The sequence below is a fragment of the Dermacentor variabilis genome, chromosome 2 (genome assembly GCF_050947875.1).
Source record: "Dermacentor variabilis isolate Ectoservices chromosome 2, ASM5094787v1, whole genome shotgun sequence".
Classification (NCBI taxonomy): domain Eukaryota; kingdom Metazoa; phylum Arthropoda; class Arachnida; order Ixodida; family Ixodidae; genus Dermacentor; species Dermacentor variabilis.
In genome coordinates, this window is record NC_134569.1 from 256820117 (window position 1) to 256838459 (window position 18343).

Genomic DNA, 18343 nt, shown 5'->3' on the forward strand with positions numbered 1-18343 from the left:
TTCATAACTTTGATCATGACACTGGGCTGCATGGAGATGAGCAAGCGGCACAATGCTTACGCATACTTAGAGGAGTTTCTGCGTGAATTTTTTTAGTAGAAAAAAACTGAAACCAAAATGAAAAACTTGTTTCGACACCGTGGTATAAACTTTGAAAAGAATGACAGAAAGTCACATAGTTACAGAAGAGGCACATCTTGGTACATGCCAACAAAGAAGAGTCAGAAGCAGTGCAACTTGCCTAATGCCACTATCAATTCTGCAAAGCACCAAACGGCTTGTCAAGATAATCGAATTCTTTTTCACCAAAGTGATAGAAGGAACGCCGATGCACTTATCAGTATCATTTGATATACAAAATGCTTTATGTATTTATTAATCTGCACTTTTCCACTTTGAATTTCCAAGAAATGTGCATGTTGTCAATTAAAGGCATGCAAAGGCATCTTCTGCAGGGGCCTGACACTGTCAAAGCCTGGACCTGTGCATGGTGTTCCCCTCAATCTGTCAGTGAACATCTACCTGTCTGGCCCACATAGCAGTTTTCGCCCAATAAGGGCAATTTATAAACAACCCCCAGTCCTAAGAGGAATGAAGCGGGTGGCATGCTTTTCTGAACAGGCATCACTTTTTTTCCTTTCCGCTCACTGGCGGCTCGGCACATGCATGGCAGCTTGTCTGGAGCTGAACACAGCACAGGGGGGACGCCGCCTCTCCTCTGCAGCGTGTTTGGGCTGCCACACAGCGCACTAACAAGGGGGGGGGGGGGGTGCCCTCACTTTCCCAGAGAGTAAGCGAGGAGACCACAGTGATGCACTCTATGCACTGTGTGAATGCGGCACCTTTAGCAGTGTCCAACAATCGGCATTATCCCCTTTAACGGACCGGCCAGAACACGTTGCAAGACGTCTGTAGAAATGATCACAATTTATAGTTACATAATGAAGATTGGGTGAGGGAACAAACGCGAGTTAATGACATCTTAGTTGAAATCAAGAAAAAGAAATGGGCATGGGCAGGACATGTAATGAGGAGGGAAGATAACCGATGGTCACGAAGGGTTACGGACTGGATCCCAAGGGAAGGGAAGCGTAGCAGGGGGCGGCAGAAAGTTAGGTGGGCGGATGAGATTAAGAAGTTTGCAGGGACGGCATGGCCACAATTAGTACATGACCGGGGTTGTTGGAGAAGCATGGGAGAGGCCTTTGCCCTGCAGTGGGCGCAACCAGGCTGATGATGATGAATCAAACATGCTACTGTTTGTGGTTCAAGTAGAAATTATAATTTGAAATTTGCACAGAAGGTGACAAAAAACACTCTATCGTGACACCCTATTGTGAAAATTCGGTACCAGGAGTTGGATGCCCACCACGCTACTGACATAAGCCTACTGCTATCAAGTGCACCATACATATTGTTACGCATGAAGAAAACAAAGACCAGTGAACGTGCTTGTGGTCCCGAGTAGAGGAAGGAAGAAGAGAACGACGCTGAGTTGATTAACCAGCTGGCCGCTCTTGCGCTCACCTTCGATCGCGACCTAAAGTAAACGGTCCCCTTCATCCGTAAGGGTTAAAAACGGTCTCCTTCGCACGTAACAATATTTCTATAGTTATTTATACATGTCAATAAAAAGAACAGCGAGTTTCCTGTATCGTTTCATTGTTTTCAGAGTCTGTTGCCGTCATGTGCTAGTGACGAACAAAAATTCAAGCCCCTTAGTCCCCCTTATTCATTTTGCCTATAATATTGTTACGAAGAGTTGCGAAGAAATGGTTTTATTTATAGGCGATGGATGATGATCGTAGCGTGATAGCAGCGCAGCTCGGCCTCTCCAACTCTTCGTCTTCTTCCTCTTCCCTTCTTTTCTATTGTCTGTGCCTTTCATATCTGTTACATTTCCCCGCAAGCAGACGAAGCCCGTGGGGCGAGTCAGGATGCACAAGCAGGGTAGAAAGGCTTCAGGCGAGCAATATGAGTCAGCTGAGTTCTGGTTGATCGCCGACCATTGCACAGGAGGCGAGCTATTACGTAAGTGAGTTCGCTCAGGCGGTCCACAACTACAAATGGGCCTGAATATTGTGACAAGAACTTTTGGCACAATCCACGCTGGCGTTGCGGTGTCCAAAGAAGGACCAGGTCACTTTTTCCAACGATACTTGTACGTGACGGTCGTCGTATCGCTCTATTGAACGACTTTGCGAGGCCAGAGTACGAAGACGAGCTATTCGACGGGCTTCTTCGGCGAGACACAAGGTCTTCGATACAGAATCATCACTGTGCAGAACGAAGGGTAAGAAAGTGTCCAGAGGGCTTCGCGGTAACCTTGCATAGAGGAGATAAAATGGGCTATAGTTCGTGGTTTCGTGTTTCGCCGTGTTGTATGCGTAAGTGATGAAGGGCAGCACGTCGTCCCAGTTCTTATGATTGGAGGAGACGTACATGGCAAGCATGTTGGTCAGCGTTCTGTTCGTTCTTTCAACGAGGCCATTGGTCTGTGGATGATACGGCGTGGAATGACGGAACTGGGAAGTGCACAAACGAAGTAACTCTTCGATGGCATCAGCCGTGAACTGGCGACCACGGTCGCTGATGATGACACGTGGTGGGCCATGACGAAGGACCATGGAACGCAACAGGAAGACCGCCACGCAAGCGGCGGTGGAAGACGGTATGGCAGCAGTTTCTGCATACCGTGTAAGATGGTCTACGCAGACAATTATCCAACGGTTCTTGTTGTTAGATAACGGGAATGGACCCAAAAAGTCAATGCCTACTTGCTCGAATGGCGTACTGGGCGGTGTCAATGGCCGAAGGGGACCCGGGGCTGCGGTGGTCGGTCGCTTGTGACGTTGGCACGTTTCACAACTAGCGACATAGCGCTTGGTTGTTTCGTACATCTTGGGCCAGTAAAAGCGCTCCTGCGTGCGGTGTAGCGTTCGTACGAAACCGAAATGGCCGGATGTCACATCGTCATGCATGGCGCATAGAACGTCGGAGCGAAGGCTCTCAGGGACAACAAGCAGAAAACGCGCTCCATGCCCGGAGTAATTAGTTTTGTACAGCAATTTATCACGGACAGTAAAGCGACCGCTGCCTTTAGAAGTACGGGCGGCGACGAAAAGCGGATCAAGGGATCAAGCGGATCAAGCGTTGTTCGCGCTCAAAGTCTGCCGCGTCAGGGAACGTAGGAGTAACAGCAGCGAGACAGTCGTCAAAATTCTCAGCATCGCAGTCGGTAGTCGCAAGAGGAATCCGAGAGAGGCAGTCTGCGTCAGCGTGACGACGGCCACTCTTGTACGATACCACAAAGTCGTATTCCTGAAGGCGCAGCGCCCAACGTGCGAGGCGACCAGAGGGATCACGCAAACCGACCAGCCAGCATAAAGAATGATGGTCGGTGATAATCTTGAATGGTCTACCGTAAAGATAACATCGAAACTTTTGTACGGCGAAAACGGCGGCCAGGCATTCCTGTTCCGTAACCGTATAATTGCGTTCAGATTTGCTCAGACAACGGCTGGCATATGCGACAACATGCTCTGCGCCACTGTGACGTTGTACAAGCACCGCTCCTATCTCGATTCCACTCGCATCAGTGTGAACTTCAGTCGGGCAAGATGGATCGAAGTGACGCAAGAGGGGTGCTGACGTTAGTATAAACTTCAGTTGAGAGAATGATGCGTCACACTCTGGTGTCCAATGGAAGGATGCATTTTGTCGCAAAATACTTGTCAACGGGTAAACGATGTCGGCAAACCGGGGAACAAAATGATGAAAATACGAACATAGGCCAATGAATGAGCGGAGTTCTCGTGCTGACTGCGGTGGCTTGAACGAGCTCACTGCTTCAATCTTACGAGGATCGGGTCTGATGCCAACCTTGTCGCCTAAGTGTCCCAGGACCAGTGTTTGACGTTCGCCGAACCGACACTTTTTTGAGTTTAGGACCAGTCCAGCTTTCTCTATGGAGTCGAGAACGAGGCTGAGGCATTCGTTATGTTCTTCAAACGTGCGGCCAAAGATTACAAAATCATCGGGGTAACACATGCATATCTCCCACTTTAGACCACGAAGTACTGTGTCCATGAATCTTTCGAAGGTGGCAGGAGCATTGCAAAGGCCAAAAGGCATAACATTAAATTCGAATAGGCCATCTGGAGTCACGAAAGCGGTCTTTTCCTTGTCGGCAGGGTCCATAGGTATTTGCCAATACCCCGATCGCAAATCAAGTGTTGAGAAATAAGAAGCAGCGTGTAAGCAATCAATGACGTCATCGATTCGCGGTAGTGGATAGACATCCTTCTTCGTCACTGCGTTTAGATGTCTGTAATCCACGCAGAATCTCCAGGAGCCATCTTTTTTTCGGACCAGGATTACTGGGGCTGCCCATGGACTAGATGACTCTTGAACGACACCTTTGTTCATCATCTCCTTGACTTGCTCGGCGATAACTTTGCGCTCGGACGATGACACTCGGTAGGGCTTCTGGCGGATGGGGTGTGCTGAGCCGGTGTCTATTCTGTGACGAGCGCGGGACGACGGTAAATGAAGGGGTGCATCTCCATGCGTGAAGTCGAATGCAGCCTCATGCCTGGCAAGGACTTGTACCTGTGCTTGCCGTTCCGATGTACTGAGAGCCTTGCTGATCATGCCAAGCATTAGCTCTTCAGAATGGCGATTATTGCAAGGAGAGCAAGCTGTAGAGACGTCCGTAGTTAGTGCCGCTATTGAGCTACATGCCGCTTCATCGAAAAGAGCGATTTTCATAGCACGAGGAAGGACAACCGGCGTGGCGGAACAGTTCAGCGCCCACAATGTGGCGACTCCTCTCGTCATGCACACGACAGAGCAGGGCATGAGTATATTTTTTTTAGCACAGTTTACGCGGAGAGGCCTAACTACAAGGTCAACACAATCAGCATCAACAGTAGTTGTAGAAACACGAACGGGCGTCAGGCACCACGATGGTGCAATCATTTCATCAAGAACACTGAGTGTGTCTGTGTCCCCGTCTTCACCACCCAAGCTTTGTTCGGATTGTGCTGATATAAATAACTTGTTCAATGAGATTTCGCCACAACCACAGTCCACGGAAGCGCCGCACTATTCAAGAAAATCGATACCAAGAATAACGTCGTGCGAACAACGAGAAAGAACATGGAATTCCGACACAAACACTTTCCCAGCCAACAAAACACTCACAGCACAAACACCAAGGGGATGAAGCCACTCGCCGCCTACTCCACGAAAGGTAATACCGTCGTTCCAAGAAAACATAACTTTGTGGCCTAGACGGTTCTTGAAAGCGAGACTCATCAGAGACACAGTCGCTCCAGTATCAACTAACGCCATGGTCGGTATTCCGTCAATCGAGACATTCACTTTGTTTTTGAGCATCACAACAGGCAGAGGAATTTCTGGCAAAGACCGTCCGGCGACCTCACCTCTATTGGCCGCGGATGCTAGTTTTCCGGCGGCGGTGACGAAGAACGGCGCCGAGGGGACGGAGAGCGACGGGAACGATTATTTGGTGGCGTCAAACTCCGCTCAGAAGTTGGCGAATCGCTGCGTCTGGTCTCGTGTGGGAAGTGGTCCATTGGAAGGGAATCGGTCGTCCGCAAGTCATATGAAGTACGGGTTCTGGGTGGCGAGAACATCGGTGTCCTTCGTGATTGACGGCCTTGGCGACAATATCGTGCTACATGGCCTGTGGAACCGCAGTTGTAGCACACGGGAGGGTCGCGGTTCACAGCATCTTCCTCGAAACGGATGCTAGGCTGCTGCGGGCGGCGAGAAAGTTCGTTGTCATGTGGATAACGTGTCTGTGCGCCTCGCTGAAATCCGTTATATCGTTCATAAGTCACGTCGTGGTAGTAGGGTCGGTGCTCTTCTTGTCGTGGCCTGACAGAAGTCACAGGGCCTCGGGGGTAAAAACGCGGCTGCTCTCGTTGTGGCCGAGCGTCATAAATAGCGCCTCTGTCGTAGAGACGTGGCTGCTGTCGGGGCGCGAGTTCATAATCCTCGGTGCCCCTCGCCGCAGGATACGGGGCGATGGATGCCACGTTTGACTCGAAATCTGGTGGTAGGCGGAAGCTGTGAGTGCCTGAATGTGTCGCTTGTGCGTGCAGGCTGAGCTCTTCCCGAACTATTTGTCTGATCGTTGATGCAAGATCGAGGGGCTGGTTGCTGTCCACGCTTGCAACTGTTGTCACATTGGCTAGCCTGCCAAACTTCGGCGTGATGCGCTTCGTTTTCAGCTGCTCGAAAGTACGACAGTGCCGAATGATGTCAGTGACGGAAGCCAGGTTGTCCTTTGCGATGAGGAAATTATAGACGTCTTCGGCAATTCCTTTCAGGATGTGCCCGACTTTATCTTCCTCAGACATTCCAGAGTCCACCATCCTACACAGTTTTATTACCGCCTCAATATAGGTCGTGCAGGTTTCGCCTGGCACTTGCGCACATTGCAGTAGCGTCTGTTCTGCCCTTTTCCTTTTCGTCGCGGAGTCGCCGAATCGCTCTTTGATTTCGGAAACAAATCTTCCCCATGTTGTGAAGGTTTCCTCGTTATTGTCGAACCACAGCAACGCAGTATCCGTCAGAAAGAACACGACGTTCGAAAGCTGAGCAGCGCTGTTCCACTTGTTGGCGGCACTCACCCGGTGATAATGGATGAGCCATTCCTCGACGTCTTTGTCCAATCTTCCGGCGAAGGGACGCGCATCTCTCAGTTGCAGAACAGAACTTGTCGGGGCAGCAGATGGAATGGGCCGTTGTTCGTCTGCGTCGTGGGACATGTTCAGCTCCGGTGAATTCGGTGGGAGTCCAGCAATGCGACGGCTCCGTCGAAGAAGTTCTGGTTCAGCCTCCGTCTTCGGGTGTCGATTACCCCGCACCTTCCACCACAACTGTTACGAAGAGTTGCGAAGAAATGGTTTTATTTATAGGCGATGGATGATGATCGTAGCGTGATAGCAGCGCAGCTCGGCCTCTCCAACTCTTCGTCTTCTTCCTCTTCCCTTCTTTTCTATTGTCTGTGCCTTTCGTATCTGTTACAATATCATCATCATTAGCCTATGTTTAGGTATACTGCAGGACAAAGGACTCTCCCAGCGACCTCCAATTTCCCCTGCCTTGTGCTAGCCGATTCCAACTTGCACCTGCATATTTCGTAATTTCATCATTCCACCCAATTTCCTGCTGTCCTCAACTGCACTTCCTTTCCCTCGGCCCCTATTCTGTAACTCTTATGGTCCACAGCCCCACACATCACATGACCTGCCCAGCTCCATTTTTTTTCTTTTAATGTCAACTAGAATATTGGCTTTCCCTGTTTGCTCTGATCCACACCTCTCTCTTCCTGTCTCTTAACGTTCCACTCAGCATTTTTCTTTCCATCACTCTTTGCACAGTCCTTAACTTGTTCTCAAGCTTCTTAATTAACCACCAAGTTTCTACCCCATATTTTAGCACTGGTAGAAAGCAATGATTGTACACTTTTCTTTTCAATGATAGTGCTAAGCTATTAGTCAGGATCTGGCGATGTCTGCCGTATGCAGACCAACTTGTTTTTATTCTTTTTTGATTTCCTTCTCAAGATCGGGGTCCCCTGTGCGTAATTGACCTATATAAATGCACTGCAGCACAAATTGTACAGGCTTACTGGCTATCATGAATTCTTGTTCTCTTGTCAGGGAACGTTACCTGTCCTTTCTGCATGTTAATCTTCAACCCCACTCTTACACTTTCTCTTTTAAGGTCCTCAATAACTTGTTGCAATTCCTCCCCAGCATTGTTGAACAGGACAATGCCATGTGGAAATTGAAAGTTATTGGGATTTGCACCATGCATCCTCGCTCCTAAGCCTTCCAAGTCTAATAGGTTGAATAATTCTTCTAAGAAAGTGAATAGCATTGGAAAGATTGTGTCTCCTTGCCTGACCTCTTTCTTAATAGGTAACTTTCTACTTTTCTTGTGGAAAACCAAGGTAGCCGTGGAATCATTGTAGATATTTGTATGCCTCCTGCACTTCTTGATTACGTAACGCCTGTATGATTGCTGGTATCCCTACTGAATCTAATGTCTTTTCATAATTATGAAAGCCATATAGAGAGGTTGATTACCATATTTAATCCAATCTAATGCAGCCTTTTTCCTATATCATCATCATCAACATAAGTCCATTTTATAATGTCCACTGCAGGACGAAGGCCTATCCCTGTGATCTCCAATTACCCCTGTCCTGCGCCAACCGATTCCAACAAGCAACCGCCAATTTCCTAATTTCATTGCACCACCTAGTCTTCTGCCTTCCTCTACTGCGCTTCCCGTTGCGTGTGGTTGAGTCCATTTGCTGAACTTGCTGCAGCTTGACGAGGGCAACAGCATGCTCTCATTGGCCTCTGTCTGAGCAGCGCCGACACCTGGATGGAAGAGGTCATCTGCTTCCCAAATGGCATGTCCTCAAGGTGATCGCCATCATGGTCAAACCTAGTTGCACTGTGAATACTTTCAACGCGTGTCTCGAGTCTGGCATCCACTGCTTGGCCATCAGCTACTTAGCCAATGTGCACGCTTGCACATAGTGCTCACATAAGCGAACATAAAGACAATGTTTCGTTCGATCCTCAGAAACTGTGTGATTGCGGTAGAGATTAAGTGCAAAAGAAAATTTGCTATTTGCCACTTGGTGCATGAAAACATAGCCGCACGTAGCAATCTAGTACACTGTAGCATATAGCAAAGGGATGAGACACGGTGAATGTAACCGTAAGTTGAGTAATAGCCTCCGAGTTTAGCGCATCTGAGTTTGGCACAAAATCGGAAGTGTTGGCGTCTACTTAAACATCCAAAATCACGTTTGGACTGTGCGGCACAGTGACATTCAGTGGGCTGAGCATCGTGGACGCCCCCCATCCTGCAGCAGCCTTCACAGTGCAAGGCATCGAAGGAGGAGAAGGAGCATCAGGAAGGGGATTAGAAGTTACCTCTGATTGCCATATCTCCACATCTGCTGAATGTACTGAAGTGCTTTTCGGTGCAAAGTATTTCTGAAATTGTCTATTTTAACATTAAATGCATTTCCTGATTTGAATAAAAAGTGTTTCAGGGCCCCTTTAAGATATTTGTTGAAAAAAAGCGACCTATTTCTACCATGGTGCCAAAACTGGGCCATTTACATATTAAGTAAATAAAAAATTGTTGTGAAAAAGCACTGGCAAGTAGCTCGCACATTGGTGAACATGCCGGACGCTTGAAACATGCAAAGAGACACTGACCGCCATGCGTTCAGCTGTGAGCCACTCCTCCTCGTCAGTGTGCCGGTGGGCATAGTAGGACACGTTGGCGATCACCTTGTTCACCTCGTTGAGCGCATTCATCTTGCCATTGAATGAGGAGATCTGCAGCAGCCTGCAATGCACACGAAGACATGCCCCTCTACTTCCACCCTTCTTTAATTCTGCCACCTGAGCAGGTTTAGCTACGCCAAGAAGTGTTTGCGATGACTTTTTTAATGTAATCTCACAGCACAGGTTCAGCATGGTCCAGCTAGATTAGCACTGGGAGCAATTTTCAGGGCAGGAAGAAAGAAATTCTGAAACAGATTAGGACCAGCCTTTTGGAGCAGGAAAATTGGTCTTTTTGGAACATTTGCAGCAGTACAGCAGTAATGAGTGTCTACCTTCATATTACCGTATGATGAGTAAATGCTGCTAAACAGTAAAGGATGACACCAAGCCAACAGCAGCAATTTCAGCTCGTCTTAATTGCAACAGGCAGCATACCATGCATGGTATGTATGTTGCAAACAGATATTTATTTAGATAGATGAAAAGCTTTTGTTAAAAATTATATAAATTTTTTTTTTGGCTAGCAAGAAAACAAAGCTATGTGGCCATGCTCAAGACAAATTACAAGTGAACTAGAACAACTTGAGCCATCAGGCATAAGAAAAAGAGAACACCAAATGACCGACATGCTTTGATAGGCTTTACCACAATACACACAATGTTAATTGCGCCAAACAACAATGCTCCAAGGTATGACAAGAAACCAATGTGAACCTATGAACGGTACATGGAACACGAGATGCCGTACAATGTGGCGAAGAAGGCAATGGCAGCAGCAAACAATGTTGGTACCTTCCTGAACACTCGCTTTTGTTGAGAGGCGGTCTGTCGGCATCTGCAAATAGATATCCGTTGATTTGGCACCAAACCGTAACTTGAGGTTACGACACACAACCAACCTGACGAAGGAGAGCCAACTAAGTTTAACGGACTTGGCAGTGTGCCTGTGCCAAAAATTTACCTTTGCAGATAGCTTGCTGCTAGTACTACATGCTTGCATGAGTGGTTAATCGACGATCAGTTCCGAGATTTTGCGTAGAGGGATTCTCTCTTTTTTTTAATGGCTGCTGACATTATACAGGTCTGCAGGCAACAAGCACCCAACTTTCATCGCCATTTTCTCTGGTGGCGTCACGTATGGGAATTGTTTCAATCGGTGTCGTCAACCTGCACGTACCTTCTACCGACACAGACGAAGTAAAGGAGAAAGGCTGCGTGCAAGGCCCTAACCTCGGTCAGGTGTTTTAAGTTAATATTTTGAAGATGTATTAGTAGATAATCTATTTGCAAATTCAATAACTTGAACGTTTACTACTCGATTCGAAATAGAATATCTGAGTATTCACACACCCCTAATCTAATGCCACATATGGTCCCAATTTTAACTAAAATAGTAAATTAATTCAGTGGAGTCCGCTTTGTGTACATCATTGCGAGATTTAGGACTAACATTTACAAACTAATCTAAGTGATTCTTTAGTAGAATAGCCTTGTCTATATCACGGTATAAAGCCGCTTCTGCCACTTTTCATTGCCTGTTCAGCGCGCTTAAAGTTAGCAAAAAAAGTTAAGTAAAACTAGGGTATGTCAACAAGACCGTGCCCTAGGACATTTGCGACTAAGACGAAGTCAAGATGAAGACAGTGGTGACGAGTACCCACGGATCGTCCCACGCCTCCGTTTGCGGCAAAACATCGCCTCCCATTGCTGCTGCAATGCCGCTGTACAGAAGGCTCGAGCACTTCGAGGGAGATGGATCCGCCTGGCCAATTTACGAGGAACAAGTCCGCATGTTTTTCCGGGCAAACGACACACCCGAAGCCAAACAGCGGGACATTTTCCTGGCCAGCTACTTCAGTCTTCTGCTCGACCTTCTCAAGCCAGCCACGCCACATGTTAAGACGCTGGGTGAGCTGCTCGCCACACTGCGCTCGCATTTCAACCCGGCACCATCCACACTGATAGAGCGTTTCCACTTCAACAACCGCAGCTGCCGGAAAGGAGAGACCCTTGGGCAGTTCGTTGCTGCGCTACGAGGGTTTGCGAGTGTCTGCATTTTCAGGGACCAGCTGGACTCGCTGATCCGGGACTGTTTACTCTGCGGCATCAACAACACTGTCATGCAGACACGACTCCTGGAGCTTCCCGACCCCTCACTGGATGACGCTGTGAAGGCAGCGCTGGCAACGGAAGCTACCGCCTAGGACGCCAGCGAGATTTCCCGTGCCACTGGCTCACCGCGGCGGAAGTGGCGGTAAACAAGTTGGTGACAAAGGGCAATACCTGCGGCCGCTGTGGTGGTGCCCACTCCCCCTCACAGTGCCAGTTCTCTCAAGCACAATGCTTCACGTGCGGGAAAACTGAGCACCTGACACGGGTATGCCGAAGGGGGACGACGAACAGCAAACAGCAGCAGCAGCCTGGTTCAAGCCAAGGTACCACACAAGCCTGTAGCCAGGGTAGCCATCACAAGAGCACACGGCAAAGGCGAGCGGCAGCAGGCTCAAGTTCTTCTGCGGCCAGGCTCCACGTCGTGGCCGAGGACCCACCGATTTTCAACATGTGGCACACAGGCTTTGTACCATCGTCTGTGCTGCCGTACATGCTGACCGTCGAAATCTGCGGGCACCCCATTTCCATGGAGCTGGACACAGGGGGCCAGCGTGCCTGTCATGGCCGGGAAACGGTTCAAGCGTACGTTCCCCGGCGTGTCTGTTGAGGCTTCGGGCGTGATGCTGCGCAGCTACTCCGGGCAGCTCTCCCAGGTCCAGGGTCAGGCAAAAGTCAGCGTTCGCTTTGGCGACAGGGAGGCAACCCTTCCCCTCGACCTAACCAAGGGGTCGTTGCTGATGCTGCTGGGCCGAAATTGGATTCATGCACTGGGTGTTCGTCTGCCAGAGTACCAAGAAGCCAGCCTGCAAGCGGTGAAAGATGTCTCCAGCCTCTTAACTGAGTTCAAGTCCCTGTTCCTGCCAGGGGTGGGCACATTCGCCAGCACGACGGCTGGCATCCATGTACCTGAGGGAGCCCGGCCACATTTTTTTAAGCCTCACCCACTGCCGTGCGCCTTGAAGGATGGGGTCACCCAGGAGCTGCAACAGTTGCAGCGAGAGGTCATCCTGGTGCCCGTCAGGACGTCTGAATGGGCCGCTCCCATCGTACCAGTCCTCAAGCGAGAAGGCAGTGTCAGGATCTGTGGGGATTTCAAGGTTACCATCAACCCCGTCGCTACTATCGAGAAGTACCCATTACCCCGGATTGAAGATCTTTGGGTTAGTGTTGTCTGGTGGATAGAAGTTCACCAAGCTTGACCTCAGAGATGCTTACCAGCAGCTGGTGCTCCAGGATGCCTCGCGGAAGTATGTCACAATATCGACAAATTTGTGGCTCTTCAAGTACACGCGCTTACCTTTTGGCCTCAGCCCCAGCCACATTTCAGAGGGAGAAGGACAACCTCTACAGGGGCATGAGGCATGTGGCGGTGTACTTGGACGACATCTTGGTTACTAGCAGCGATGACGGGGGCCACCTGCAGAACCTGCACAATGTCCTGGCACAACTGCAGGACGCCGGCCTCAAGCTCAAGCTGCAAAAGTGCATTTTCCTGGCCCACAAGTGTTGAGTACTTGGGACATGTCATTTCCCAGGCTGGCCTAGCCCTGGCTCCCCGCAAAGTTGATGCTGTGCTCAAGGCACCTAAGCCCCAGAACAAGAAGGAGCTTTAGAGCTACCTCGGCCTCATCAACTTCTACAGGAGTTTTCTGCCGAACCTGTCGGAGCATCTACAGCCGAGCCATCTTCTGATTCGAGATGGTCAGCAATGGGTCTGGAAGAAGGAGCAGGATCACCAAGGCTCCAGTGCTAGTACACTTTGATCCTCCCAAGCCTGTCGTCCTGACCGTAGATGCGTCGCCGTACAGAGTGGGAGCCGTCCTCGTGCAGCAGGACAAAGATGGCCAGGAACACCAAGTCGTTTGCTTATCGTCGGCTTCATGCTGCAGAGCAACGTTACAGCCAGCTGGTCAAGGAAGGTTTCACCCTCATGTTCGGTGTCGAACGCTTTACCAGTATCTGTGGGGCCGGAAGTTCGAGGCGGTCACGGACCACAAGCTGCTGTTGGGGCTGCTAGGGCCTGACAAGGCAGTTCCCGGGAAGGCATCCCCTCGAGTGGTATGCTGGGCCTTGAGGCTGGCAGCTTACAGTTACAAGTTGGTTTACCGTTCGGGAAAGGATCTGGGGCCTGCTGATGCCCTGAGCAGCCTGCCCCTGCCAGAGGTGCCTGATGCTGTTCCAGAACCTGTGGAAATGTTCATGTTGGAGCATGCATATGCGGAGGTACTCTCCAGATCTGCAGTATCGCAAGCAACGAGCCGGGACTCAATCCTGTCTCAGGTGGTCAAGGCGGTTACTCGTAGGGAGGAATTGGTTCAGCAGGCCTATAGCCACAAGGCCGCTGAGCTGAGCTTGCAGCAGGGCTGCCTACTGTAGGGTTCCAGGGTGGTGATCGCAGAGTCTCCGGTCCAGGGTCCTGCAGTTGCTGCACGCAGGTCATCCTGGCGTGGAAAAGATGAAGATGGTGGCCCGGTCCCATGTTTGGTGGCCTGGCCTGTACCAGGACATTGCTCACATGGTGCAGAGCTGCCAAATCTGCCAGGAGCATCAGCAGGCCTCATGTCATGCGGAAATCACCCCCTGGCCGTTCCTACAGAGACCCTGGCCCCGTCTACATGTGGATTTTGGGGGGCCCTTCAAGGGCCATTATTACCTGGTGGTGGTGGACGCCTTTTCGAAGTGGGTGGATGTTCTACCTGTTACCACTCTATCAGCAGGCACGACCATCGCAGCGCTACGACAGGTCTTCGCTGCCCATGAGTTGCCGGATGTCATCGTGTCCGACAATGGTCCTGCTTTCGCCAGCACAGAGTACCTGGCCTGGCTGATGAAAAACGGAATCCGCCGGATGATGGTTCTGCCGTACCACCCTGCTTCGAATGGTGCAGCCGAGCCGGTGGTGCTAACCATCAAGGACAAGCTCAAGAAGAGCCAGACAAGGGATTTCCGCACGCAGATTGCACGAATACTGTTTCAGTACTGGACCATGCCCCACGATGTCACTGGCCGTGCCCCCCGTGAGCTCCTGGTGGGTCGGATGGTCAGGACACCCTTGGACGTCTTGTATCTGGACCTCTGATCCACAGTGCTCCTGAAGCAGCTGAAGCTGGCTGCTGACTAAGGGTGCCATCCTGGGCTTTTGCCAGAGTCGGGAACTCCAGTTTTCACCAGGAACTTCCGTCCTCGCTCACCCTGGACTACCGGACAGGTGGTGTCTCCTGCCAGCACCTCATCACTGCTCATCCGCATGCGAGACGGGGCCACGTGGCACAGACACGCTGACCATGTCAGGCCTCGCCTCGGGACCTGGCCAGCACCCTCGACTGCCACTTCCGAGTTCCAGCCTGCAGGAGGACTAGCGGCAGCACCACTCGCTTCCAGCGAGGCACCGCCGACCTCGGAGGCGGTAAGCGTTGCCAGTGGTGCAGCACCCGTTGGGCCGGCGTCGAGCCCATCATCACAAGGCCGACCACTACGGATGCTCCAGATGGAGCGAGGCTGGCTCAGGCAGCACCCAGTGTTGCCACACCCGGCACATCAACACCGGTGCCCAGGCGGAGTACTTGACAGCGTAGGCCACCGAACCGTTACTCACCTGGGTAGCAGGCACCATTGACCCGGCTTGGACAGAGGCAGAGCCTCGTACATTGAACTTGGAAGTTTTTTTGTTGGCAACAAACAAACTGGGGATAAGGGGCTGTAACAACCATGTGACGCCCCCAGGGGCATACTCTTTGTTGGCGCGCCAGGCTCGTTAGACAACACTGGTCACTGCACCGCAATAAACACCGACAAGCACAGCTGTTCGCGGTCAGTCATCGTTCATACCACCACGCTGGGGAGTGACCGTCTAACGGCTGACAGTGCCAACTGGGTGCAGAGATGCAGATGCAAAGCAACAGATGCCATCAAACGTGAACATTGTGCCACTGAAACCCCACTTATGTACATCTGCTATGTCTATGAAGTGCAGGAGTGTGTTGTTTGCGCCTCAGAAGCAGACCATACAGGCAGTTTGGGACATCTGAAACTTATGCAGACAACCCACTAGGCAGACAAAACGTCCACCTTGTCTGCACCCCTGCATTTGTTTAGAGGAGTGTAGCAGCACAATTGAACTCGCAGTGCCCTGCCGTGAACTGACTGAAATGGTTCACAGTGGACCAGGAACATTGAACAGACCTGTAGTGAGGACATCCACACTCTCCCCAGCATAACCGTGCCGCGGACCACATGAAAGCTGATCAAACTACCACTACTAAATTTGTTCTTTCAATTGTGCAGGGTTGCAAGGAAGATCCCCACTCATGAGCACATCTTATGTCATCAGTTGATTAAACAATATATATTTTCATGCAATTAGCATTCTTAGCCTACTTTACCCACTTTGATGCACTACTGCTGACTGCTATTTAGCCCTTGAAATGTCACTCTCGCTTACAAAGCAAAACAGAAAATCACATGTCCCACCAATTAATGTGAGAATGTACGCTCTTCTAGCTTACAACAGAAACTTGTTCTACACACGAAAAAAAGAAAAGACTATCATATGCACCATAGTTAATTCCAGGTCAAATATGCAGAGCCCCAATTCAACAGCGTTAACGGGACAAAATTAGCTGTAGGTGGGAGGCCCTATTCAGTAAAGCTTTCTTTATGTCGTTCGAAGGTGTAGACGCTGTGGGCTGCGATGGCGCTGTGGTGCGTCAATATAATATTGCGAGACGGGGCTCTGCCCTGCAAGATCAGATCAGTTCCACATAAGTAGAGGAAGACGATGATCAGCTGAGCATTGCTCATGTATTGCCTTCATCATCTTGGCATTTCCAGACTGTAAATAGTCGTATGTAAATCTTTTGCTCAAGACTACTCACTTGTCTCCCTGCACCAATATCTTTATTACTGTGGAACATGTGGGAGCAATGGATGCTCTCCCATTATGCTTTCCCGCAAATTGTATTCTGCGTGGCAGCAGGGTACTGGAGCATCTGGAACCCAGCAAGGAGGAAGCCAGTACCTGAGGATCATGCGCAGGCGGAACATCTCGAGCGCTCGCACAGTCTCATCCTGGTGGGGCACCATGGCAGCAAGAGAGCGCAAGGCACGCACAATGGCCGCCAGGGCATCATTCTTGCTCTCGTTCTTGGCCTCACGCTTGAGCTCCTCATCTGACAGGCGCTCCAGGAAGGCGGGCACCAGCGACACGATGGGCATCAGGTACCGCTCCACAGTGGGCACTGTCAGCAGGCTGTGGCACAGCCCAAATGGCCTGATGAGTGCCGCAATGACGGCCACGGACAGAGGGGGTCCCGAGCGAAACCGTTCCAGCAGGATGGTGAAGCCGCCCAGGTTGCCAAAGCGGTTGATCAGATCCACCACCCAACCCTGCAGAGAAGAGCACGCTAGGCCTTAAAACAGGTGCAAAATACAGCTTCATTTTCACAGGAGAAAAGCTTGCTTTCATCATCATCATCATCATCATCATCATCATCATCATCATCAGCTTGGTTACGCCCACTGCAGGGCAAAGGCCTCTCCCATACTTCTCCAACTACCCCGGTCATGTGCTAATTGTGGCCATGTCGTCCCTGCAAACTTCTTAATCTCATCCGCCCACCTAACTTTCTGCTGCCCCCCGCTATGCTTCCCTTCCTTTGAAATCCAGTCCATAACCCTTAATGACCATCGGTTATCTTCCCTCCTCATTACATGTCCTGCCCATGCCCCCCCCCCTTTCTTTTTCTTGCTTTCAACTAAGATGTCATTAACTCGCATTTGTTCCCTCACCCAATCTGCTCTTTTCTTATCCCTTAACGTTACACCCATCATTCTTCTTTCCATAGCTCGTTGCGTCGTCCTCAATTTAAGTAGAACCCTTTTCGTAAGCCTCCAGGTTTCTGCCCCGTAGGTGAGTACTGGTAAGACACAGCTGTTATACACTTTTCTCTTGAGGGATGATGGCAACCTGCTGTTCATGATCTGAGAATGCCTGCCAAACGCACCCCAACCCATTCTTATTCTTCTGATTATTTCCATCTCATGATCCGGATCCGCCGTCACTACCTGCCCTAAGTAGATGTATTCCCTTATGACTTCCAGTGCCTCGCTGCCTACTGTAAATTGCTGTTCTCTTCCGAGACTGTTAAGCATTACTTTAGTTTTCTGCAGATTAATTTTTAGACCCACTCTTCTGCTTTGCATCTCCAGGTCAGTGAGCATGCATTGCAATTGGTCCCCTGAGTTACTAAGCAAGGCAATATCATCAGTGAATCGCAAGTTACTAAGGTATTCTCCATTAACTTTTATCCCCAATTCTTCCCAATCCAGGTCTCTGAATACCTCCTGTAAACACGCTGTGAATAGCATTGGAGATATCGTATCTCCCTGCCTGACGCCTTTCTTTATTGGGATTTTGTTGCTTGCTTTATGGAGGACTACGGTGGCTGTGGAGCCGCAATAGATATCTTTCAGTATTCTTACATACGGCTCGTCTACACCCTGATTCCGTAATGCCTCTATGACTGCTGAAGTTTCGACAGAATCAAACGCTTTCTCGTAATCAATGAAAGCTATATATAAGGGTTGGTTATATTCCGCACATTTCTCTATCAGCTGATTGATAGTGTGAATATGATCTATTGTTGAGTAGCCTTTACGGAATCCTGCCTGGTCCTTTGCTTGACAAAAGTCTAAGGTGTTCCTGATTCTATTTGCGATTACCTTAGTAAATAGCTTGTAGGCAACGGACAGTAAGCTGATCGGTCTATAATTTTTCAAGTCTTTGGCGCCCCCTTTCTTATGGATTAGGATTATGTTAGCGTTCTTCCAAGATTCCGGTACGCTCGAGGTCATGAGGCATTGCGTATACAGGGTGGCCA

At 49.9% G+C, this 18343-nt stretch overlaps 1 protein-coding gene and 1 long non-coding RNA gene across 15 annotated transcripts in view; both read right to left on the reverse strand.

The window, feature by feature from the left end:
• The window catches only part of faf (ubiquitin carboxyl-terminal hydrolase-like faf), an 819194-nt gene that overhangs the window by 501531 nt on the left and 299320 nt on the right, over positions 1–18343 (reverse strand). For all 14 annotated transcript variants that reach the window (XM_075682882.1, XM_075682878.1, XM_075682872.1 and 11 more), the window contains 2 exons: positions 16483–16850; positions 9282–9414 (listed from right to left, as the gene is read on the reverse strand). In XM_075682882.1, coding sequence (XP_075538997.1) covers positions 9282–9414; positions 16483–16850 — 501 coding nt within the window. The remainder of the gene's footprint in view (positions 1–9281; positions 9415–16482; positions 16851–18343) is intronic.
• Positions 11876–16471, reverse strand: LOC142573263 (uncharacterized). The gene is made up of 3 exons (XR_012826273.1): positions 13419–16471; positions 12606–13348; positions 11876–12546 (listed from the first exon to the last, which is right to left on the reverse strand). It is a non-coding gene; the product is annotated as an uncharacterized LOC142573263 (long non-coding RNA).